Source organism: Calcarisporiella thermophila (genome assembly GCF_041956535.1).
Source record: "Calcarisporiella thermophila strain CBS 279.70 unplaced genomic scaffold VTP21scaffold_8, whole genome shotgun sequence".
Taxonomy (NCBI): Eukaryota; Fungi; Calcarisporiellomycota; class Calcarisporiellomycetes; order Calcarisporiellales; family Calcarisporiellaceae; genus Calcarisporiella; species Calcarisporiella thermophila.
The window spans coordinates 587,129-610,362 of record NW_027192198.1 but is presented as its reverse complement, the minus strand read 5'-3'; the positions used below and the strand labels follow the sequence as shown (position 1 = coordinate 610,362).

At 44.2% G+C, this 23,234-nt stretch overlaps 7 protein-coding genes across 7 annotated transcripts; 3 read left to right on the top strand and 4 right to left on the bottom strand.

Annotated features, from left to right (window-relative positions):
• Positions 1-212: 212 nt before the first annotated feature.
• Positions 213-4,209, top strand: VTP21DRAFT_11086 (uncharacterized protein; the record flags this gene model as incomplete). Its single annotated transcript, XM_069390493.1, has 19 exons — positions 213-381; positions 453-573; positions 637-704; positions 769-896; positions 964-1,071; positions 1,133-1,244; positions 1,309-1,479; positions 1,542-1,615; positions 1,676-1,792; positions 1,854-2,114; positions 2,192-2,827; positions 2,889-3,045; positions 3,111-3,211; positions 3,270-3,377; positions 3,438-3,500; positions 3,572-3,651; positions 3,722-3,824; positions 3,890-4,045; positions 4,108-4,209. 19 exons carry the CDS (start codon positions 213-215, stop codon positions 4,207-4,209), a joined length of 2,835 nt encoding a protein of 944 aa, XP_069252636.1.
• A 214-nt stretch (positions 4,210-4,423) lies between these two features.
• On the bottom strand, positions 4,424-5,445 carry VTP21DRAFT_11085 (uncharacterized protein; the record flags this gene model as incomplete). The annotated part of the gene is made up of 3 exons (XM_069390492.1): positions 4,424-4,845; positions 4,914-5,201; positions 5,277-5,445. 3 exons carry the CDS (start codon positions 5,443-5,445, stop codon positions 4,424-4,426), a joined length of 879 nt encoding a protein of 292 aa, XP_069252635.1.
• Positions 5,446-6,357: 912 nt separating this feature from the next.
• On the top strand, positions 6,358-8,427 carry VTP21DRAFT_11084 (uncharacterized protein; the record flags this gene model as incomplete). Its single annotated transcript, XM_069390491.1, has 6 exons — positions 6,358-6,563; positions 6,627-6,701; positions 6,758-6,846; positions 6,911-7,635; positions 7,706-8,057; positions 8,117-8,427. The coding sequence occupies 6 exons, from the start codon at positions 6,358-6,360 to the stop codon at positions 8,425-8,427; spliced, it is 1,758 nt and encodes a 585-aa protein (XP_069252634.1).
• A 502-nt stretch (positions 8,428-8,929) lies between these two features.
• Positions 8,930-9,557, bottom strand: VTP21DRAFT_11083 (uncharacterized protein; the record flags this gene model as incomplete). Its single annotated transcript, XM_069390490.1, has 5 exons — positions 8,930-8,952; positions 9,010-9,069; positions 9,129-9,288; positions 9,351-9,432; positions 9,544-9,557. The coding sequence occupies 5 exons, from the start codon at positions 9,555-9,557 to the stop codon at positions 8,930-8,932; spliced, it is 339 nt and encodes a 112-aa protein (XP_069252633.1).
• Positions 9,558-10,045: 488 nt separating this feature from the next.
• Positions 10,046-10,662, top strand: VTP21DRAFT_11082 (uncharacterized protein; the record flags this gene model as incomplete). Its single annotated transcript, XM_069390489.1, has 4 exons — positions 10,046-10,165; positions 10,280-10,364; positions 10,436-10,477; positions 10,535-10,662. The coding sequence occupies 4 exons, from the start codon at positions 10,046-10,048 to the stop codon at positions 10,660-10,662; spliced, it is 375 nt and encodes a 124-aa protein (XP_069252632.1).
• A 424-nt stretch (positions 10,663-11,086) lies between these two features.
• On the bottom strand, positions 11,087-19,792 carry VTP21DRAFT_11081 (uncharacterized protein; the record flags this gene model as incomplete). The annotated part of the gene is made up of 5 exons (XM_069390488.1): positions 11,087-12,625; positions 12,745-13,366; positions 13,439-15,346; positions 15,414-17,493; positions 17,578-19,792. The coding sequence occupies 5 exons, from the start codon at positions 19,790-19,792 to the stop codon at positions 11,087-11,089; spliced, it is 8,364 nt and encodes a 2,787-aa protein (XP_069252631.1).
• Positions 19,793-20,714: 922 nt separating this feature from the next.
• On the bottom strand, positions 20,715-22,309 carry VTP21DRAFT_11080 (uncharacterized protein; the record flags this gene model as incomplete). The annotated part of the gene is made up of 3 exons (XM_069390487.1): positions 20,715-21,071; positions 21,188-21,875; positions 22,032-22,309. 3 exons carry the CDS (start codon positions 22,307-22,309, stop codon positions 20,715-20,717), a joined length of 1,323 nt encoding a protein of 440 aa, XP_069252630.1.
• Positions 22,310-23,234: the final 925 nt, after the last annotated feature.

Sequence of the window (23,234 nt, the reverse complement as noted above, 5' to 3'; positions counted from 1 at the left end):
TTTTTTTCCGTTTTCGAGTGATTGTGACTAATGCTTGTATAAAAGCAAAAAAAGCGAAGCCTACCTCCGGTACTGGGGTCATGCGGAATACAACCCGATCTTGCGGGGTTTCTTCTCTAAATTTGAACAAGAAAATTCTCACACTTTTTCTCACAACTCTTTTTACTTGCACTTTATACACTTCGGGGCGCGACTTCATTATATCCTTTATTATGACCATCCTACACATCAGCCGACTTCCTCGTCTTTACTTATCCCGCCCCTCTTTTCGACCGAATGTGGTTTCCAAGCGGATACCTACGCTTTTGGGACTAGCCCGTCACTATCACGACGATGGGGTATACGGATATCGTGTCCCAAGAGTGTTTTCACTTCCAGATTGTAAACCTTCAATCTATTTACGAGTTTTCTAAATCCTGGTACCATTTTACATTATTTCAATCTACCTACAGATACTCCAGAAGAACTGGCAAACCGTAGCGAAAATTCTAATTTGGTCAGATTAGTATCTGCCTACAGGTCCTATGGCCACCGTGGGGCATACCTTGACCCTTTGGATCTTATGCAACGCGAGTAAATTTTTTTTTTGTATTTTTCATTGAACTTGACCTTTAATTTTCTTCTAAAAACCTGAAGAGAAGCCACTGACCTAGATCCAGCAAGATATGGCCTGACGGATATGAATAAATCATATAATTTAGCAGGTAGATTTCTTGCTAGCACTGGAGTCGCCTAAAGTGAACAAAATCGCTTACATTATTCTCTCAGGCATTCTCCATGTAAACGAGTCAAGGGAAAACAAAGAATCGCGGAATGATGCAACGCTATCGACCATTGTTGAACACCTGAAGAAGACTTATTGCGGCAAAATTGCCTATGAATTTATGCATATTCCTGTAAATACTCATCTATAATAATTTTTTTACTCTATCTCTTGCTCACTGACCCCCTCCTATCGGGTAGAATGCAAGTGAACGTAGATGGTTTGCGCGCAGAGTGGAGTCATTTGAAAAGAGACAGCTGTCACACGAAGATAAGAAGCGAATTTTTGAGATTTTGACCAAGTCAGAGGTAGCTCTGCCATTTTGCTCTCACTATTTCAATGATCTCTTCTAAATCTTGCATTCGCTAGGTCTTCGATCATTTTATGGCAAAGAAATTCACACAAGTTAAGCGCTACGGTTTGGAAGGAGCGGAAAGTATGATGGTTGCTCTAGATCAACTATTTGCTCTTTCAAGCTCATGTATGTATTCCATTCACAAAATACCTGGTAAACTACACTTTTATTCATATATCATACTCTTTAGCCGGTATTCGGGAAGTTGTTCTTTGCATGCCTCACCGTGGTCGACTCAATCTGCTTACTGGCCTCTTACAGTATCCTCCCACTGCCCTCTTCCATAAAGTTAAGGGTAATTCCGAATTTTCTGAGGAACTGATCGCTGCAGGGGCGACTGGTGATGTCTTATCACATATTGGTAAGTATCTCTAGTTCTTTTGGAAGTAGAGTTCTCCTTACCAAAATTTCTTTCTGTCGTAGCAAATTCTCCAAAATTAAACTACGGTTCAAAGTCCGTGAAGGTTACCCTGCTGCCTAATCCTTCCCATCTAGAGGTAAATGGATTTGTAAATATTTTACTTTAATGGTTTCTCAATTTTTTTTTTAATTGACAGGCAGTAAACCCGGTTGCCATGGGCAAGGCACGTGCTAAGCAGATGGACATGATGAAATTTGAGACAGAATGCGAGCTTGGTGACAAGGTGATGTGTGTACAGCTCCATGGTGATGCGGTAAATAGTAGAGTGCTCCTCTGTGAACATTTTTACTTGAGATATTCATGATGCTCTGCAGTCATTTACAGGACAAGGTGTAGTTATGGAGTCACTTGGAATATCAAACCTTCCTCACTTTAGCTCCGGCGGATCTTTGCACATTGTTGTGAACAACCAGCTCGGCTATACAACCCCCGCACAAAACGCGCGTTCTACGGTATACTGCTCTGATGTTGGAAAAATGATCAACGCGCCTGTGATTCACGTGAATGGAGACTTCCCTGAAGATGTTATATCCGCTATTTCTCTGGCATTTGAATATAGAGATAAATTCCGCAAGGTGAGAAGAAGCACTACCATAGCTGAAGCTCACGGCCTGGGTTAATTTGCCAAAGTATTTTTGTCTCTCCTTGATAGGATGTTATTCTTGATCTTATTACCTACCGTCGCTGGGGCCATAATGAACTTGACGAACCAGCTTATACTCAGCCACTTATGTATCGTAATATACGCTCGCGTAAATCCGTTCCAAATGCTTATGAAGAAAAACTCTTAAATGAAGGAGTTCTTACATCTACGGATGAAGTCAATGCCTTTCGTCAACAGTACTTTGATGTATTAAATGATCAACTCCAAAAGGCTGCCTCGTTCCAGCCAGAAACCGAACAGCTTCGTGGAAAATGGAAGGACATGAGAATACCATCAGAAACAGTATCAGTGGTTGAGACGGGTGTGCCAACTGACCAACTCGTCCATGTTGGCAAAGCTTCAGTACAAGTTCCTTCAGATATCTCCCTTCATCCACGACTTCAGAAATACCATGTTCAGGCGAGGTTATCTCGCATAGCTGAAGGCCAGCGCATAGATTGGGCGACTGCGGAGAGTTTGGCTTTCGGATCTTTGATGCAAGAGGGATACAATGTTCGTATTAGCGGTCAGGATGTTGGAAGAGGCACATTTTCTCAGCGACATGCAATGCTGGTCTGTCAGGATACTGAGAGAGTTGTAGTACCCTTGAACAATAACTTGGGAGAAGGCCAGGGCTCCTTGGAGGTAATTGCTAGAAAACCTATAAACTCGGCCTTTATTAATTTTTCCCTTTTCGTTGAAACAGGTCGCCAATAGCAATCTATCTGAGCTTGCGGTGCTCAGCTTCGAATATGGAATGTCTTGGGAGACACCCAACACACTATGCATCTGGGAAGCTCAATTTGGAGATTTCTTCAACGGCGCCCAGGTTGTAATTGATACTTATATTTCAAGCAGTGAAGGTAAGCTTTAGTAACCTCTACCAATTTCTCTTCTTTCAATTATAACGAGTCCGATGCTGCTATAGCTAAATGGAATCGTCAATCTGGCATCGTTATGCTTCTTCCCCATGGTTATGATGGTGCTGGTCCTGAACATTCGTCCTGCCGTGTTGAGCGATTCCTACAAGTAACGGAATCTTACGCCAATCAAGCTCCTTCAAAATTGACCCATAATTTATTTATAGCTCTGCAATGATCGATTCGATGCCTCGGATATTGGTCGAGCCAATGTAAACATGCATGTCGTGAATTGTACCACGCCTGCTCAGTATTTCCACGCTCTGCGCCGTCAGGTACTCTATATATAACTATCATTCAAGATGCAATATTAAATATACGCGCGTTTATTACAGATGAAGCGTGATTTCCGCAAACCGCTGATTGTTGTTTCACCCAAGGCCTTGCTACGGTCACCGGTATTTTAAACTAAATGTCCTTCTCATAGTACAATCTTAACCAAAGCTTCTTTATGATGCCTGAATTTTAGGTTGCAGTTTCTAATCTTGAGGACATGGCACCAGGCACTTCCTTCCAGCCTGTCATTGGAGATAATATCAACGCGTTCAAGTAATTCATTAAGATAATTAGTTCGCTAGGCTCGCTAGCTAATTTATTATTTTTATTTTTCAAAATGCAGTGTTCGCAAGGTTGTGTTTGTATCTGGAAAACTCTATTATGACCTAGTGAAAGAGCGTCAGGCCCGGGGAATGGAAGATCAAGTGGCCCTTGTCCGAGTTGAGGTAAAATTGGTATAAATAGACTGCTTTTAATTCCCACATCCCAATTCATTATATTTTGATTCTAGGAATTGTGCCCATTCCCTGCTCAGGGCTTGGCTGCCGAAATTGAGCGATATCAAAACGCCGAAGAATTTGTCTGGTGCCAAGAGGAATCTCAGAACAGTGGAGCATATACTTTCATGGCACCGCGACTAGAGAAGCTCCTTCCCTCAGGTTACAAGGTATATACGATTAATTTGTAAACCCGTTTGAGAATAGGATGATGAAAGCTCTTGTTGAATAGCTTGACTACGTTGGGCGTGGGCCTTCTGCTGCACCTGCAGTAGGTATTGCGGTAATTCACCGAAAAGAAGTCGCTAGCATTTACGATAACTGCTTCGCATAATATCACATGAAAACATCTTGTATGTGGTGCGAATCATTTTTTTTTGGAATGAAGTATTAGATAGAAAAATTTTGTTAATGGGTCGATACCTTTCGAAAGAATAGAGTTATATATCTATCATATATAGCAATTTATAAAAAAAGAAAAAGTAAAAGGATCTTCTGAATTCGCTAGAGCAAACAGATTTTCTAAAGGAAAAATAAAGCGAGTGCATTTACAGCTTAAAGCCAGTATGAATGGCTGCAACACCAAAAGTGAGGTCTTCCCATCCCTTTCCTATTGTTGTGAACCCTGCCTCTCTTATCATTCGAGCAAACTCAGGTTGGGGTGGGAATTTTCTTATTGATTCAACCAGATACTGATATGATTCCTTGTCGTTTGCGAGGATGCCTCCAAGTTGAGGAATGACGTTGAACGAATAGGCATCGTATAACATTCTTAAAGCGGGATTATTTACTTGACTAAACTCCAAACACATGAAGCGTCCTCCCTTCTTTAAGACGCGGTGCGCCTCACGAAGTACTCGATCGATGTGCGTACAGTTGCGAATGCCGAAGGCAATCGTATATGCATCCACACTCTCAGAGGGGATATTCAGTTGTTCAGCATTGTCGACTTGAAACTCGAGCTGAGGTGCTAGATTATAAAAGATACTAGTATTCAATATTTAAAAAAAAACTGTTTTTGGCAAAGAGAGTACAAACTTCCATGATATCGGGTATTGGCAAAACGTTGCTTGCCCACCTCAAGCATATTGGGATTAATATCTACAATCTTCACCTGGGCCGTGTCATCTCCGTGTGTTGAATGGCAATAATCTAAAAAGCGCATGGCAATATCTCCAGTGCCACCTGCAACGTCAAGCAACTTCGTACCGGGGCCAGGTGCCAATTCACGAATGAAATGATCCTTCCATATACGGTGAATCCCACAGCTCATCGCGTCATTCATCAGATCATATTTGTTGGCAACATTAGCAAACACTTTACCGACTATGAATTTATTTTTTTTTAAATTATCAGTATTCTCCGAAGACATTATGAATCATCTCGATAATATATTCTTACCTAATTCCTCCTTTTGACTCTCAGGGATGTTTTTGAACCCAAAATGCGTTATTTGCTCTTGCTCCTTGCTCGCTGATGAATAGTACCTAGTGACAAGCGATTGCGGGCGTGTGTAGCAACGAAGAGAACGGAAGTTGCGTGCCAACAGGCGGTACGATAAGGAAGTCATTTGGTTGATAAAATAGTAAAGAAAATGACTGCTTTGCAATCGTTAACCCTGTAAAATTTCAGGTTGAGGGCAACTTAATTTCAGACTATTTCCTTGAGTAAATGTTTATTCGTAATTATTAAATTTACTTATTTATGCTCAACCGCAAGTTCGAAAAAAAAAATTCACCATTGAAGCGTCATATAAAGAATATATTATTCCAAGTAGACAGTATAAGTATATTACTCTGGAAAGAGGTAGCGATTTAAATATGGTTGGTAATAGCAAGTATCTATTTGCAAATGCGATATTGATGTATCGTACGTTAAATGCAAGTGCAAATGGAAATTATTGCTATTACTGTTCTAAAAGATCTAGGCATTATATCTAGTGGTTTTTATCTCGAACATTGCAGGATATATAGTTTACTTTCCTTGGTTCTCTGCTATTCTTGCTTGTGCTATAGCTTCAAGTAAATAAAGAGATATATAAGCGCCTGTTTCTGGAAGTAGAGAGAATTATATTACATAGTGCCATTCAACTATGGCAATCTTAAGTTCACTGTTAGATACTCAATCACTTCTAAAATTGCTAATACGGGTTTTCATGTGCTGAATAATAATAGACAATCGATTTTTTTTTACTTGTGGAATACATTTTTCTTAATGAAACCTCAGGGCAAATAGGTTTTTCATAAGGATCTAGTTAGACACATGCTTATTAATTTAAGCTTGAAAATTATTTAGATTAATTTTTTAGGCATCCTCGTAGGATAGATGGTTATCAGATTTTCCGATTTGGATTAACTTAATATGTCCAGGTTCGCGGTTGAATACTGGTACGCCCATTTATAATAATAGAAAGTGGTATTAGTTATACAATTTATGTCAAGATACATTCTGCTTTGAAGCTCATGATTAATACCACGAGGGTATGCCAGAATCTAGTTTAGCATTGACATCAGCAAATGATGGCCAGATGAATAGGTCTGAAATAAAAAATGATGACCACGAGAGGGCTGCAATCGAGATGCAGGAGAATTTTGACTTGGAAAAGAATTCGACAAAGAACTTAGCTAATGGAATTGACGAACAATCAGTGAATTTACCCTTTAAAAATGTTTTCTTCATTATTATTGGGTAAAATCTTAAGTTTGACAATCATTTTTGAAAGTCTACATGCTAATTAAAATACTTTATTAGTCTTTGCATTTCTGTGTTTTTGTGTTCTCTCGATCAAACCGTTATTAGCACCGCCTTACCGAAACTCGCTTCAGAGTATGTGATGCTTCTCCTTTTTCTTATACTCATTTAATAATTTATTTTTCTCACAGATTCAATGCACTTAGCCTCATCTCATGGGTAGGGACAGCTTATCAAATTACCTTGACTCTCTTTCAACCTCTATACGGGCGGCTCTCTGGTAGTTGATACATTTTGTCGATAATATCTCATTTTATCTATCAATTGGCTTGTTTATAATTTAGATATTTTCGGTCGGCGTCTTATGTTCATTTTTGCTAAACTAATATTCATGAGCGCTTCAGCTGTATGTGGTACCACCAATAGTATAGCAGTGATGATTGCTTTCCGAGCTGTTCAGGGAATTGGAGGAGGAGGAGTGATTTCACTAGCACTGATCATAATCGCCGGTAATCTGCCAATTTTCTGGCTATTTTTCTTGAATCTTTGGCCAAAGGTTCTTTATACAGATGTAATCCCTCCTAGAGATCGTGTTAAGTATCAGAGTTTAATAGCAGCCGCGTGGGCAGTCGCAAGTGTCGCTGGCCCTTTTCTAGGAGGGGTTATTGCAGACAAAGCGACTTGGCGGTGGATATTCTACGTGAATTTGCTGATTGGAGCACTTGCGTTGTCTATGGTTGTATCCGTCCTTCATCTTCCTCCTGTGAAGGGCGACTTTAAATCAAAAATCAAGCGCATCGACTTTATCGGTAGCTTCACTCTGAGTGTGGCTGTTATTCTTTTACTTTTGGCATTTAGTCTCGGGGGAAATAATTTAGCATGGAGTTCTCCTACTATTATTGTGCAATTGGTAGTAGGCTTCGCGGCTATTCTAGTTTTCCTACCCGTGGAGGCCAAATTGGCTGTTGATCCTATCATTCCTTTGCGACTCTTTCGTATCCGTAACTTCTCTATCGCCACATTTGTATCGTTGATTTATGGCATGGGTTTTTTGCTTTACCTTTTCTATGTAGGCCTCTCTTTGAAAATATCTATAAGTATATACATGAGCCCAATTAACATAACAAGTTTCGACTTAGATGCCAGTATATTTTCAGGTTGTTCTCTCGGAAGATGCCACAACTAGTGGCGCTCAGCTTATACCCTCTTCGGTAACTCTAGTAGCTTTCAGCATAATTGGAGGTTTTTTTGTCTCGAAAACGGGGCGTCCACGTATATTTATGTGGGTCGGTTTCGTTGCAATGGTAGTGGGAGCAGGAATGCTATCGACTTTAGATCAGAACAGTAGTCGAGCAGAGCAGATTGGATACACAATTATACCATCTTTTGGGCTCGGATTGAATATCCAAAATCTCCTGTTAATCGCACAAATCTCTGTGCCTGCTCAGGATACTGCAGTATCTATAGGTGTAACACTGTTTTTCAGAGCGAGTAGATATTATTGCAAACAAGGTTTGCCAAATCAAACATTGATATATACAATAAAATAGTTGGCATGGCAATCGGCATTGCACTTGGCGGTACTATCATTAACAATCAGCTTGCGTCTAGATCGAGTAGCCTACCTATTCCGCTCGTGGAACTCAAGAACAATATGGGAGAAATCCATAGATTGGCTCCAGAGCTGCGAACTCAAGTTATCTTTGAATATGTCGCGGGCATTCAATGGTGTTTTCGAACTTGCATCATCTTATGGGGAATAGGCTTCCTTTCACTTTTGTTATTGGAGCAGCCTCAGCTTCCGAAGGCACACTATGACGAGCCAGCAGTACATATATCTAAGATAGCAGTCTTCCATTAGATCTTGTTAACATATACTCGCCTATTCATACTTCACTGTTTTTTTAAACCTGTATAGTAATTGCCAACTGATTGCCATATTTTTGTGTTAACTATTTATTGATACGCAGTTAAATCGAGTCTATTTCGATATTGGTTGGTAAGGTTTATTTACAGTCTTGGTTAATGGAATACAGGCCTTTAGATTATTGAGTTTCACTGCTGAAAATAAGAGTGTGCTATTGATGTATTCTCTCTTTATCATTTCGAGTGTTCTAACGCCCATGTATGTTTAGTTCTACTTCAAATGTTGAAATTGACTCTAAGGAAAAATAAATAATTTACTTTTCTAAAGTCAATATTATTGTATGCTTTGACATGAGCTGCTCTATCTATGCTTTCGATATTTAAATGTAATTTCATAGATGTAGTAGTTTGTTATGATTCTGCCAGGGTATCTCAGGGGTTACATATAATGATTTATGTATATTATATATATTACTCTAATATGTTTCAAACGCGAATTACTTATGTACGACAATAGGGACTAAAGGAAAAAATGGTAAGTATATGAAGAGTGAATATCCCAGCAAAAGCAACTTACCGATAATAATAATGAGCAAAATAATGACGGCCGCAATGATTAATAAGCGCATTTTCATGTCTAATATTATCATTCAAATTTAGTCAATAATAGGATGTAACGATTTAACCATAACCCACCTTTCCACCACATACGCTTTCGCACTTGATTAGCTCCGCGTCTAAAATGAGACGCAGTATTTGACAAATCCTCGGTTTTCCCTTGCAAATCATCCAGTCGCTCGCCGCGCTCCATCACTTTATTCACATTATTTTGCATAATTTGCACTACTTCGGCCACCTTGCAGGATGTTTTACGTGTTTAGATTAAACAAAATGTATATATATTGAAGATATACAAACCTGCTCCTGGACACGCTGCGTTTTACTACTGGGCTGCGATGGCTCGTAATTTGGGAGATGAGGATCATAAGGTTTAGAGGCCCTGTAAAGGATATGTTAATGGTGAAAAAATTGATTAAGAAGCATCAACATCGAAATACTCCAACTTTCTCATGGTACTCCATCAAAATAACAACACAACAAAATATATTACAATTGAGAATGCATACTTACATTTCTATATCTTATTCGATTCGAGAGCAAATAATAATAAGAGTGGAAGCTAATAGGGGTTTTAATTCTTATAATGCTTGGCCGAGCAAAATCGAAATTGGTCCCGAATAGCGTCAAATGGAGATAGTAAATTCAACCATTTTTACTGAAATAACATCAGTTTCGATTCGAGGGCTTTGCAAGTATTATGATATAAAATAGATAATAGATAATATTTCGCATATGCCATCTACGCAGTTTTTGGAATAAAATAATAATTATTAGTGATACATATATATTATTAGGATATGGTGCGTATTTATTTAAAAAAGAATACTAGAGCGCTATGCCAATTTTCAAAATAAATAGCTAAACCATGTGATAGTGGTGGCAAATTTAACTTGCAGAGCTCTGATCCCTTAAAAAATATCTAGGATGGCTTAGTATTGAAAAATTTAACACGAACGCGACTGTCACTATTAAGTAAAATAACACGATTTTAAATGTCCAAACATTCCGGCACTTCCCAGCTACCGCTCGCTCGCGTAAAACGCATCATAAAAGAGGACAAAGACGTCGGTCTCTGTAGTAATGAGGCGGTTTTTTTGATTTCTATTGCAACGGTAAAATTATTCTGGATCGATTGCCCTCTTTTCTTTCGAGCTGGATAATCGACAATGTTCATGACCACAAAATCATATTCTAATTTGATTCTATATGATAATTGCATTGGGTAGGAGTTATTCATTGAATTCTTCGCTAACAATGCGGTTAACTATGCAGTTGCAGACAAGAGGAAAACTATCCAGTATAAAGATTTAGGTAATATATGAAAACATTTGATAGTATCGATTCAAAATTCAAATCCTTCATTTATATATCTGTCGAAATAGCCAATGCCGTCAGCAAAATAGACCAACTTGAATTTCTCTCTGGTAAAACCGAAAAATATACATTACTTTGTGGCTGCTTTACTTAAATTTGTACTATAGATGTGATTCCAAAAACCATCCCGTTGAGAAAGGCTCTTATGCGCCAAAAAGAGGCCAAGGAGGAAGAGGGAGAAGAGGGAGAGGAGGAGGGGGAGGAGGGAGAGAAGCAGGAGATGATGGTCGATTGAAATTAGGCTTGTCTTTCAAATGTTCTATTACTTCTTTGCAGTGTATATTATCTTCAACAAAATGCTCAATTCACCTATAGAATTGCGAAATTAATATATATATTTATTATAGTCAGCAGAAGGAAAATTTGTTTTAGCCCGCCCATATGAGCATCGAAAATGCTAAATAATATTAGCTGCCAGAAAAGATATAGTCAAAAAAGGAGACATTCAATGTCTCTAGTCACAAAACAGAAAATAACACTGGATACTATTTTTACAAGGTATTTCCAGAGAAAAATAAAAGAACATTAAAAAAAAAATAAGAAATATATGTGTGCGTAAAATCTAAATAATAAAAATTGAAAAGGAAAAAATAGTTGAGAATTAATTAAAAGATTAGAGCGTGGAAATCCTGGTTTCGACCGTTCAACTCTGAAAGACGCTATTTCGCCTCCTCGCCCTGTCCCCTGTAGAAGCAGTAGTATTTTAGGCGCTGCAAAATGTCCTGCCGCGTCACAGGCTTCAAAAGTATATCCTCAAAGGCTCGTGCGATCCTTTCATTCTGCTCGTAGGCAGTCACCGCCACAATGGGGGTGGTTCGGTTGGTGTTATTCGTGGACTTTATCATGCGCGACGCTGTTTCGCCATCAATTATCGGCATTCGGATGTCCATGAAAATGATATCAAATTTAACATCACCCATTGAACACCGGATCGCCTCTGCTCCATTCCGTACCACAACACAGCGACACCCCAGCTTACCAAGGATGGTTTCCATAATCTTGCAGCTTATCGGATTGTCATCCGCGACTAGGCAGTCAAGAGGGCGTTTATTTGTTCGTTTCGCCATGGTGGCAGCACGGCGCAAGCTCGCCTGTTTAGAGTTCATCGTTATGTCCTGTGGTTTGAGGATAGATTCGTCATCATAGCTTGAACGGTGTTGGCGGGCCTTTGAGCGGTTCATAATCTCATTACGAAGGGAAGAACGATCGACGCCTCCGAGAGAACAAGCACGTAAACGAACAGGTATTGCCGAACTTGAATCTGGTTGCTGAATGGAGCCTTTAGCGAGCTGGCGCGCGAGAGAATCGGCCGACTTCTTCCTGGAATTAAATGTAACTGGTGACATAGAGAGTGTTGGCTCCATTGCTGCCGGAGCACTTGAGGAACTCGAGTTTGATGCAGGCGATGGAGCCAGTGGTTGCGGAGAACCTGGCGATTGCGCGCCATTGAATGCGCTTCGGACCGGCATGTCAGACACTGTGTTCACACGTGTTCGCCCAACTAGGGTTCGCCGCCACAGATCTTCACGTCCGCCACCAGCCATCACCAATTCGGTCCGAATCTTTTGGATGAGCTCATGATTTGCTCGCTCCAACAAGTGGAGATTCTTATACATAAATGATCCAAAATCGTCCTCCTTAGTGAGCTCACCAGGTCCCATAGACTTGGGTCGTGCTCGCCTTGATCTCTCCTCCGTTGCTAACAAAGAAGAAGTGTGGGAAGCATTGTCCTTGGACTCGCTTTTGTTCTGAATCATTTCAATTGCCTGGCGAATTTCCTCATTCTCTAGAGGAAGCTTCTGGTCTGCTTTCGCGGAAGACAAGGGAGGCAAAGTAGCCAAAGAGCTAGACACCCCTTTCTCGATCTCGGCCCCCCTTGAGTCGAAATAGGTAGTATCTTCGACGTTTTCGGTATGCGGCACAAATGATGGCGTCTCGGTAAGCAATGCGTCCCATTGCACGCCCTTGAAGAATGGATGCGATTTAACTTCTTCCGCCCCGTTTGCTCCCAATCGTCGCGCTGGGTCGGGGCAGAGAAGCCGCTCCATAAAATCACGCGCCACACTCGATATATTCATTTCGTCCTCGAGCCAGTCGATATTTCGAGAAAGGATGTTCTCGAAAACGCTTTCGGGTTTATCCGCATGAAAAGGTGGAACTCCATAGAGAAACTCATAGCAAACGACTCCCAAAGCCCACTGTTCAGTATGATTACGAGGAAGAGGAAATCGAGAGGAGGAAGGGAGAAGCGACGAATGCAAGTATTCAATTAAATTAAACTGTATTATTGGAGAATTAAAAAGTAGATTTAACCTACCCAATCAACCATAGCGTCTTGTCCTGTTCCCAAAATACTCTCCGGTGCAAGATAATCTGGAGTGCCAGCGCAGGTCTTATTTTTCTTGCGACTATTCTCGCGGAATAAGAAACCAGGGGTCAATAGACTAGGAGGATTTGGGGCATAGCCACTGGGAGGTGGGTGCGAGATGCCATTATTGGAAGGTAATGAGCAACCAAGTCCGCCCAAACGCTCATCAAAGGACCCATAAGCGCCGCTAGAAGTGGATGGTTGAGCAGGTGAGAGTTGGAAGGGGTTCGTAAAGGTATCCAATGGGCTATTTTGCCATGCCGTCATTGTAAGGCTATCCTCGGCAGACGAGGCGCTACCGTTTGAGTCACGACGCTCGTTCATTAATCGGAGAGAAAAATATGAGTGGTCGGCGGGCGTCATTGGAGGAGTGCCAACTAGTGAAGTCGGAGCGGAAGTTCCTGAGGAAGGGGCAGGAGAACCGGATCTCGTGTTATCCCGACTTGACGTGTGAAGGGGAGCAAGATCGCCTCGACCACGGCGCCCTAGGAATCCAATTCGGGATAAACCGAAGTCGGTGAGCTTGAGATGGCCATTCTGATCTATGAGTAAATTATCGGGTTTCAAATCACTATAGTCAGAATGCATTATCACGTTAGTAAACAAGAAAAATGCATCTAATCACGGCTAGAGATAGTATTACCGGTGAATAATGCCACGGTTGTGCAAAAACTCCAATCCCAACACCACTTCTGCCAAGTAATTACGTGCCCATGCTTCGCTTAAACACCCGATAGCCTTCAATAGGGCAGCGCAGTCACCACCGTTAAGGTATTCCATCACGAGGTAGAGGTAGTCCTTACTTTGAAATGTGAAGTAGAGTTTGACGACAAACGGCGAATCGTTCTGGGTCATCAGAATAATGCGCTCTGCCTTCACGTTCGTCACTTGATTCTTGGCAATCATATCAGCTTTCTTGAGCACTTTGATCGCATAGTACTCGCCCGTCGACCGTTTCTTCGACAGGTATACGGAACCAAAAGCACCTTTACTGATAGGCTTGATGATTTCGAAGTCTTTAATGCTGGGGGGTGTTGGCCGGGAAGTAGGGGCGGCAGAGGGAATCGCGCGCGGGGAACTCCATGGGCTATTTCGTGCTGCTCCCGTGTTCAGAGGACTGCTTCCTCGATCACTCTGTGTTACGTCCTCTTCTGAGATGGTGCTTGGGCGGTGTAGGAGTCGTGGGCGCATCATTGGTAAGTCGATTGGTGTGTTGATAACCTCTGCAAACTCCATTGTGGGAGTCGAGATGTTCACATGCAGGTTATGTGGCTTCTTATTGTGCAGCTTGCTGTCGGAAGAGGGTTTATCCTTAGGCAACGAAAGACGCCTGGCCGATGGTTGCGAAGTTTGTTCCGGCTTCGAATTTGAAATGGAAACCTCGCTCGCTCTTCTGCGTGTCCCACTGCCGGAATCTGAGCGCAACGTATGGTCAGTGTGTGGAGCCTTGAGCTCATTTGGATTATTACCCACAACTGCATCATGACCCATATAGGTCCGTGTGTCCTCAATGAAGGTGGGCAGATGTTCCCGCTGTTGCCACTCGCACCGTACCTTCTCAGACATTTCCACTGTGTCACGCATTCGTCGAACCGCATCCACTTTGGCCTGAGCTAGTGTGCGGGTCTCTTCTAGCAGCTGTGTGGCCTCGGGGGAATCGGGAGGCTGTGTCATTGGGCTCCAGTGAATGATCTGAATGATCTTTGTTTCTGAAGTGGGCGAGTGGAGAACGGGTATTTTGAGCTGTTTGTTCGAGGCGTACGGATGAGAAGACTCATCCTCGTGCTCCGAAGAGGATGCATAAGCTCCCGGGGTTGAAATTGTTAGGGCATTTTCAAGTAGATTGATTATCTCGCGTAGAAAAGCTGCAACCTGCTCCCGATTCTTTACGCGCAACAAGGAGCCCAACAGGCCCTCCATTTCAGCTTCGCCAGCGCCTTCATCTACGCCTCTCTCACTTGCATCGCCTTGATCTCGGTCATTAGTACCGGTGCATTCTTTAAGTAAATCCTCAAGCTGTTTCCGCAAATCCCGTAAACTGTCATTGCAAAACTGTACATCCGATTCGGCGCGGTGAACCATCGAACACATTTCTGAATGTCGTTCAAAGAATAGAGGCGGCACATGACGCTCACAAATATTACAAAGAACAGGAGGGAGCATATGAAGCGGTGGGATAAACTCCGGGGCTGGAGGAGCAGGTTCGGACATAGTCATTGAGATATCTTCATCGGGCGCATTACCCGCCTCAATGTTCGAGTCGACACCCGATATCGTGCTCTCTCTCCACTGCCTTATTTGCGCCGATGCTGCACACGGTTTTATCACCCACATCGTGTGACTGGGGTTACCGCTTATCCGATCATATACTAACATACCTTTGCCTTCCATCTCCAATTCCTCACCATTGTCCCGCGTTAACTTAAATCGTAGCTCAAGGGTCCTCGAATCGTCCTCTATCAAGCTCCGAGTCGCCACTTCAAATGTACCTTGATCCTCCTCCGAGAGGACATGATTAATGGGTAAATTCAACAGATCTTGAGGATTAGAGCTATAGATCAAAAGTAATTAAGCTAAACAACAAATACAAACATGCAATTCAACGATTAAATATTTACCCCACGACGTCTGTCCAAGTGGGACTTAAATACTTCACCCGAACATCTCCAAGGCTCAACTCCATTAGAACATTCAACCCTTGTGCTTGCCCCACTGCTAGTTGCAATTGTTGGCTGTCGTCTTCAGTCACTGAACCCTCTTCAACAGCGATTGGTTCAATGTTTGAAGCATCTCCAGCAACCACCACAGGGCTCAACTTCGGAGTCAGAGCAGGTGATATATCCATGGCATCGTTCGGCACAATCGATGACCGTCGATGGATAAACATATCACTCTGAATACCCGAGTCGGGCAAATCGCTAAGTGGCCGAGCAGGTGAGGATACGTCCATAGGGCTATCCGCAATGGAGGGCGACTTCATATATGCTGGCCCCTTCATTCCGCCATCACCCTCCACCTGCTCCTCAAGGTTGAAACTCTCTGGCTCATCCCATGCTGACCAGAATGAACACTCTGCCTCCCACCACTCCAACACCCGACTGAGGGCAGCAACGCCCAGGAGCATACGCACACACCATCTCCTGCACGGCCAGTCCGGATTTGTGTCCCATCGCGCACTTAATGTCTGTATTTGGTGTACGGCTTGGATACATGCACTAGGATTGGCGAGAAAGGATGAGAGCGAAGTATCGATGACATCCTGCGCGACTGAAATAAGGTCCTGAAGTGTCAGAATAAACGGGGTGGGCAAATATGAATCTTCCGCAACCATAGCGACAAGTGAATTGGAACGGCTAGTGTAGCGGGGTGATGTGCGAGCGGAAGAAGTGGCTGTTTGATTCCGAGAACTAGGTGACCAAAAGGCAACGGGTATACTATTGATTGTATTCAAGTTCGATTGCTCATTGCCGGTCACTCTTGTCTCTTGTGTATGGGCGAGGGACGCGGATCGGGGCGAAGGTTTTGGATTGTAAATAGTGCTATGCTCATGTGTTGAATATTGCAAAGGATGTTGGGAGTGCTGAGCTGGCAGAGCAGGAGTGGTAACGGCAGGAGATGGTGCTATGGGTGGATCTAACCGCATTGATACGCCTCGGAAATCATCGGGATATTCTGTGGGATCTTGGAAAATGCTTTCGCCCACCTCTTCGTCCTCTCTCTCCTCCTCTTCCTCGTCATTTTCTGAGTGTGATTCGTCGTGTCTCAACGCATCTTCCGCATCCTCAACGTACTGCAGTCCCTTCTCTACATATTCATTGAGGCCATCAATAGCCCGACGCAATTCATTGTCACAAACATTTTTTGCTTGCTCCAGCCGCTCACGAATGGTACGCTCGGTTCTCGCCACAGAGTCCTGGAGAGCAGTCCCGGTGGTAATGGATGTCGTTTTCGCGTGTGAAAAAGCTCCGCGGTTTGAAGCTGATGCACTGGAAGGCGTATAAGAAAATGTTCGATGCAATGGCGGTGCAAGTGGAGAACTAGGCGGGGGTAAATGACTGAAGTCGAGGGTCAGCTGAGGTCGCCAGTTTTGCGATAGTCGTCTTCGCAGCCCCTGAGAGAGATTGATGTTGGTTTCTTGCTCTCCCTGCATAACTGCGCCCATAATCTCGGTAGAAGCCATGTCGGGTACAGAGCCTTTCATGAAATTAGGTAAGATGCGTGGCTGTATACTCCCCTCTCCGGGTAGATTTCCTGCGAAAAACATCCACAGTTTTTTATATTTTTCTCTCACTTCGGCCCACCAATGCATCACGTGCTCAGGGAATTCGTCAACATCTTGCTTTTGCTTTCGACCTTCATCGCCGAAATGTTCCTCGGATTGTACATGAGCGTCTCTTTTAATACGCTTTTCGCGGTGATTTTTGGAATTGTTCAAGCAATCCGACCAATCTACCCACATGATGGTATCCAACTCGCAAACGAATGCTTCGGCTGATGATTTGTCAGAATTAGGCTCAAGCGGCAACTTGTTTGCAATCGAATTTGACGGTTCCAAAGAATGTCCAATTCTTTTCTGTAGCCGATCTCGCCATCGTATAAGTTTGACGGAGCGTGACCAGAGGAGGGTACGCGCACAAGTTTCTGCTTCTATCTCCAGCTTTGCTCCATATTTTTCACCGTGGGTTTCTGTTCGATTGTCTATCGATAATGGAGGGGGGGACGTTCAAAGCATCTCGAGTTAAATTGCAAGAAAAAAAAATGCACATAAATTATAGAGCATACCTTGAAGTGACAGAGCTTTGAAATCGGTGAACTGAGATGACTGAGTATCCAATAGAAAAGGGGATGAACTGCTCAACTCCATGTACCGTGATCCCAATAGGAATTGCACATCCTCAGGGATGGAAATACAATTCTGCTCTTCGCTCTGAGAATATAACGGCTCTGCATTGGCTCCAACACGTGCATGCGAAGGCAAAGAGTTTCCAGGCTCATCTCCAAAAAGTCGGCGTTGCGCTCGACGCTCAACGGATGTATGGGTTGCCTGAGAAGAACGCCCGGTTGGTCGAGGTTTATCCCCGTAATTGGCGGAATCATGCCCAGTACTATCCTCTTGTCTCAAATTATAAATACAAGAGCGAGCACGTCGATGGTGCCTTTCCATTGGTGAAGAATCAAGAGTAGGTGGAGGAAAAGGTGGTCTAGCGAGTGAGAGCATCCCTGGAATGTGTCGCTTCAATTTAGCCAGGTCACCCTCCATTTCGGGACGATTAATCGGCGGGGCAGCAAGCGGGCTAGAGGGACGAAGCGACAAAAATCCAGGCGCGGGTTTGGACGAAGCAGATGTACGCGAAATTGAAACGGGATTGATGCTGGATGGGGTATGCCGTGTCGTCCCCTCCAAATCTTCAACATCCGACATGTTCCCATCATTGTATACCGATGAGCGTAAAGGGGTTCGGAACGGAGCCATTGCTGGGGTGACATTTGGGATTGGACTTGCGTACAAGGGGGATTTGGAACCGGTAGAGTCGCTATCGGATTTAGATTTAGAAGAGCCAGCCTCAATACTTCCAAAGTCGGACATTTTTGCATCTTCTGACGACCTGCAAGCTTCGTTGTCACCGAGCTTAGGTGGCAGAGCGACGGCTGAGGATGAAGTGGAAGCAAGGGGTTGTGGGGGGCGGGGTTTCGAGACAAAGCCCCAGTCATAGAAGCCGGATGACTTTGTATCTCCAAAATACGAGATGCTTCGCTGGTGGTGTGGAGGGGTGGAAGTCGGCGTGTCCTCTCCCGCGCCCGAAGAGAGAGTCGAGAGAGAAGACATGGCTGGAGCAAAGGTCGGGTTTCTGATATTCAAAATACCTTCAGCCATGGAGGATCTCCTTTGGCGATGCATTCCACGTGCGTTTATTTGGCTCGGTGAACAAGGTGAGCTACCCCCACCGTGTATCCCAGACATAGCATTCATGCCTGCCTCGGGGCGCGCGCTCGCATCTATCCACGAAGTACGACGCGATTTCACCAAAAATTTGCCACCGCTCCCGGGTATATTGATGGACCGGGGCGAGGCATCCAACTCGCTGCTGGGGCTACTACCGTATTCACACAGAACAGACGTGTTCCGGCGCATAAGCGCCGGAGCGCGTCCATAGCTCTCTGCCGAACCACTGTATTGATAACTTGATGAGCCGGGCAGTGAGGAGTGTTCGGTAGAGAGCAAAGAACTAGCGTCGCCCACATCATCGCTCAAAGAAAATGAGGATCGGCCGGTCCGACTGATCAGGAGAGGGTGCGGGATAGGCACACTCTTCACTTTGGGTGACTCAGTAGGGGAAACGGAAGAGGATTGTGACTCTTTCAACGGGAGAGCAGAAGTATCCGAAAATGGGTCGTATCTGCTTTCTTTATCAGAGCGGTGCGGCCGTCGCTGCTTCACAGGTTCACCGTAAGCAGTATCTAGTGGAGATCCAGGGAGTGCAGCTGCAAATACAGTACCACCCTCTTTGCCACTGGGCAGCTCAGTGGAGGCTTGCCCAATATTTCCAGATTGGCTGGGAGGATTGGGCATTCTGCCCTCCTCGGCACTCCCCGGCGGCATGTCGATGGTTGACGGATGCGCATTTGCAGCGGAAAAGTGCGGTGGAGGTGTATATGGGCCCATTGTATGGAAGGCTGGGCCATTGTGTTGAGAGTGTGCCTCAAACAAGGGAGAAGAGCGCCGCTTTTTCTTCTTTTTCTGTCGCGATGATCCGGCCTTCTCTGGGCAGCTCTCGTTCGATCCGGAGCGAGGCCGTCCACCCATAAGCACCTTTTCTGATGGGATTCGGACAGGGGTTGAGGGCGTGAATGCTGGATGCTGGGTAGAGGGAGATGGTTCATGATCTGGAGCAATCAATGGCTGCACATTGGTACTTGCTTGATTTTCAGTGTTGTGGGAAATGTCCTGCTGGAGTGAAGATTTTGAAGTACATGGATCACGTTTCCACTTTCTCATCTTCGTAGAAAGAAGACGACAGATAAATGCAAAATATACAAAAGAATCCCTGGGATCGGAACACCTCTCCTGTAGATTTCAAGCATGCAAACAAAATGCATTAGACCAATGGATTCGCTTTAAAGGATCAGATTGAACAGCAAATTGCATCAATGGGTCGAGCAATTCTCACACATGACTTGCCTTAAAAATTCCAGTTTGCAAATGAAAAGGCGATAAATATAGCTAGAGATAGGATAAAAAAAAATGCTCTGCAGCAATGCTGAATTGCATTCTTAATTAAAAAAGGAGAAAAAAATAGAAGAAATAGCGAATTAGGATAGACAACCTGGGGATGTAAAACAAAATCAATGGTAAGAATCAGCTACATTTAAAGACTGCTGTCGCTTTGACTTGGGACTTTTCCCCACTGGATGAAAAAAGGCGGCAACATTTCCCGCAGCAAAATACCTAACCCAACCTAATGTCCTTATTTGCCATCTCCATCCTGCCACAAACAGACGAGATACTAGAACATCGAATAAGAAGGCCAATAAAAATTAAAAGCCAACGAGGCGGGCGATTCTTTCGCTGCTTGAGATATACTACATAAGAGTGGTTGATTTTCTCCTATGCCTTAGCGACTAGTTTTTCCTTTGTGTACTTGTAGCGAGGCTAGAAACACTGCTGGACCAAGCGGAAAGACATTAGCGCCGCCGTCAATTTCCCCGCCCCATGTCTGAGAGCAATTGATTCGATCAAATCCACTTTATTACAGCTTTTAAATGCTATATGGCTAATTAATATTGATAAATAACACTCTCCAGTCATAACAGAAATAAATAAATATATATATATGTATATTTATATATCATACATCCAAGAGCGAGAAACTATACACACAAATATAGGATATATCATGTATAAATAGAACCGATGAAAGCTATTGAAACTGGGATGTAAGAGGTACCGTTGAAGTTAATGAGTAGCCGGATGAGGTGGAGTTTGTAGTTGGAGAGGCGTAGGCGAAGTAGGAGACCCCAGTCGTGTCTTCCGACGATGAAAGGTAGTTATGGTAGTAGCAAGAGCTGAGGGAAGGGGCCGAGGAAGAGGCGGTGATATTCACCTCATCATCCCTCCGGTTTGTTATGAAATGGCAAGGCTTTCGTCGCGACTCTGTGTTCGCCTCCTCCTTTATCCTTGTGTCCACAGTCCAGAAACCCCCCTTTCCGGGCTCATTGCTTGGTCTTGCATCCCGAACGAATATGCGTTTCATTGTAAGATTGTGACGAATTGAATTCTACATTGGAATTGTATGGAAGACAGGGTTAAAGCAATGTGTATGGCACAGTTGACTGAGTCAGAGCAAGTGCAAGCAAAAATACCCCACCAAGTAATAAGGTGAATGATACTTACTTTCCAGGTGCAGGTTGTTGTTCTGAAGAAGGGGTAATGTGTCAGAAAGTAGTCGTAGATTTCAGAGACAGTCATTTTCTTTTGCGGACTAGACTCGATTGCCTCTTTGATAAGAGCAGTGTAGGAATTCGGTGGACGATTCCCTGTGTTTCCCCGGCGGCCTCCGGATGTGCATGGATGGCGTTTGGTCGGCTCTTCGCCCTCAGAGAGCGGGGGGCTAGTCAGGGAAAAGGAGTTTGAACATGCCTTTGGTCCGCTCATCAATTCACGCCTACGCTGCATTGATGGATCCTGTTTTACCGATGAAAGCAAGAGCTGGTTTTGAGAAGAGTATCGAGGTGGGGGAGACGGGAGCATGGCGGTGAAGGCGGGGGTTGATATTGCGGCGGGAACAGGGGCATGAATAGAGGCGTTCTCGTACCAATCGGCCGAACTGGTAGCTAAGTCGGCCTCGCTGTATGGGGCATGATAGGAGCGCTCCTCCATAAGAGGGCGAACAGGGATGGCTGAGGCGAAGGGCTGGGCCGAAGGTGGGGCGTATTTTTCACTCGCAACTGTTGGCCAAGCATGGCCAAGAGAAAACGGTAGACTGAACATATCCGACGACATTGGAGGGTTCTTGCTGTGTGGGGCAGGACGGCCGCAGACCGGAGAGAGAATAGACAAAAAGGCAGAAAAGCGCGCAGAGCTTAAGTCCACGGTGGAAGGGGCGCGAGAAGAGGGAGGCAGGGAAGGGGAAAAAAAATTATTTCCAAGGAATATATATTTCCAGGGGCAGAGGGAGGGTGGCAATCGCCCAGTGAAAATTGTGCGTCACTATTTTTAATAAAAATTTTTTGGTAACTCGTTGCGGTAGGGTACTCCATCGCCCTCTTTCGGCTCTATTTCCCCTCCCCTTCTCTCCTCTTGCTGACACCGCGCACAGGAACAGCTGCAAGCCATGTGCACTACTTTAGGGATAGAGGCGCGCAAAAAGGGTTTACGCCATCGTTCAAGCAGCAGCACCAGGAGGTTAGCACCAACCTTCTCAACACGGGTGCGTCGGCCGACCTCGTTGCTCTCCTCACGGGTGACGGCCCACGTCCATCTAGGCCACGTTTGGACGAAACTGCCTGCACCCATAAAATAAAGCCAAGCTGTCTTCCGCGAATATCCGGCCCTTCCTTCGCCCGCCCATTTCCACGCGATTCGCTTCCCACCCTCCCCCTCATCATTCGGACACCGACCTGCATGGGATTGCGCAGATGGCTTATGCAAATCTTGCAGTCACATTGGAAAAAAGCTCTTACAAATCTGTACAGCGTGTCATGCAATATGTAACTGCATCCTCTTGTTCCCAGGATTCTTTTAATCGTGCTACGGCTGTCCTTGGTCACCGCACCATGTACAATGCCCAGGTGGAAAACAGCCTCGTTAGTCAAAGGCCTGCGACAAATGCGATGGTTCCACCTCGATAACGTGGTATGAAACAATGTAGCCCTTAGACCGCTTATCCACAATCTTGGGCTCAGAAAACACAGAAAAATGCGTAGTTCAACCAGAGGAGCAACGGCGGAAAAGATTTCATTCCAAGGTATGTGGGTGTCTATAGATCCCGCAGATTATCCGTGGGCCAAATCGAGAGAGTAGACGCTCTATATCTTCGCAATCCCAATGCGTCATGGACAGCGTCGAAGTTGGTTTCTTCAGGTTACAAGTTCCGCCTAAACATGACAAAATGAGTTGTAGAGGGGGGGGGGGGGGAAGAACACGCCCATTGGATTCAATCGAAAAGCTGCATCTGGCCAGTTTTAATGTCATTAGCATTGGTTACGGAAATAGCGTCAGTCAAATGCCTAACTTTCGTGATCCATCCCTGATTTCATTAAATTACTCTATGTCGCAGATTGCACCCTTCTCTGGTAGAGTCAATTATCTGGCTTTAATTTTCATATTATTCCAACCGGTTTGTTAGCCAACCATGGCGCATGCTAATTATAGGTGATCCAACAAGCGAATCCTCATCGCCTTGGAACCGGCTATTGAAATAGCACTTCAACCTGTTTTG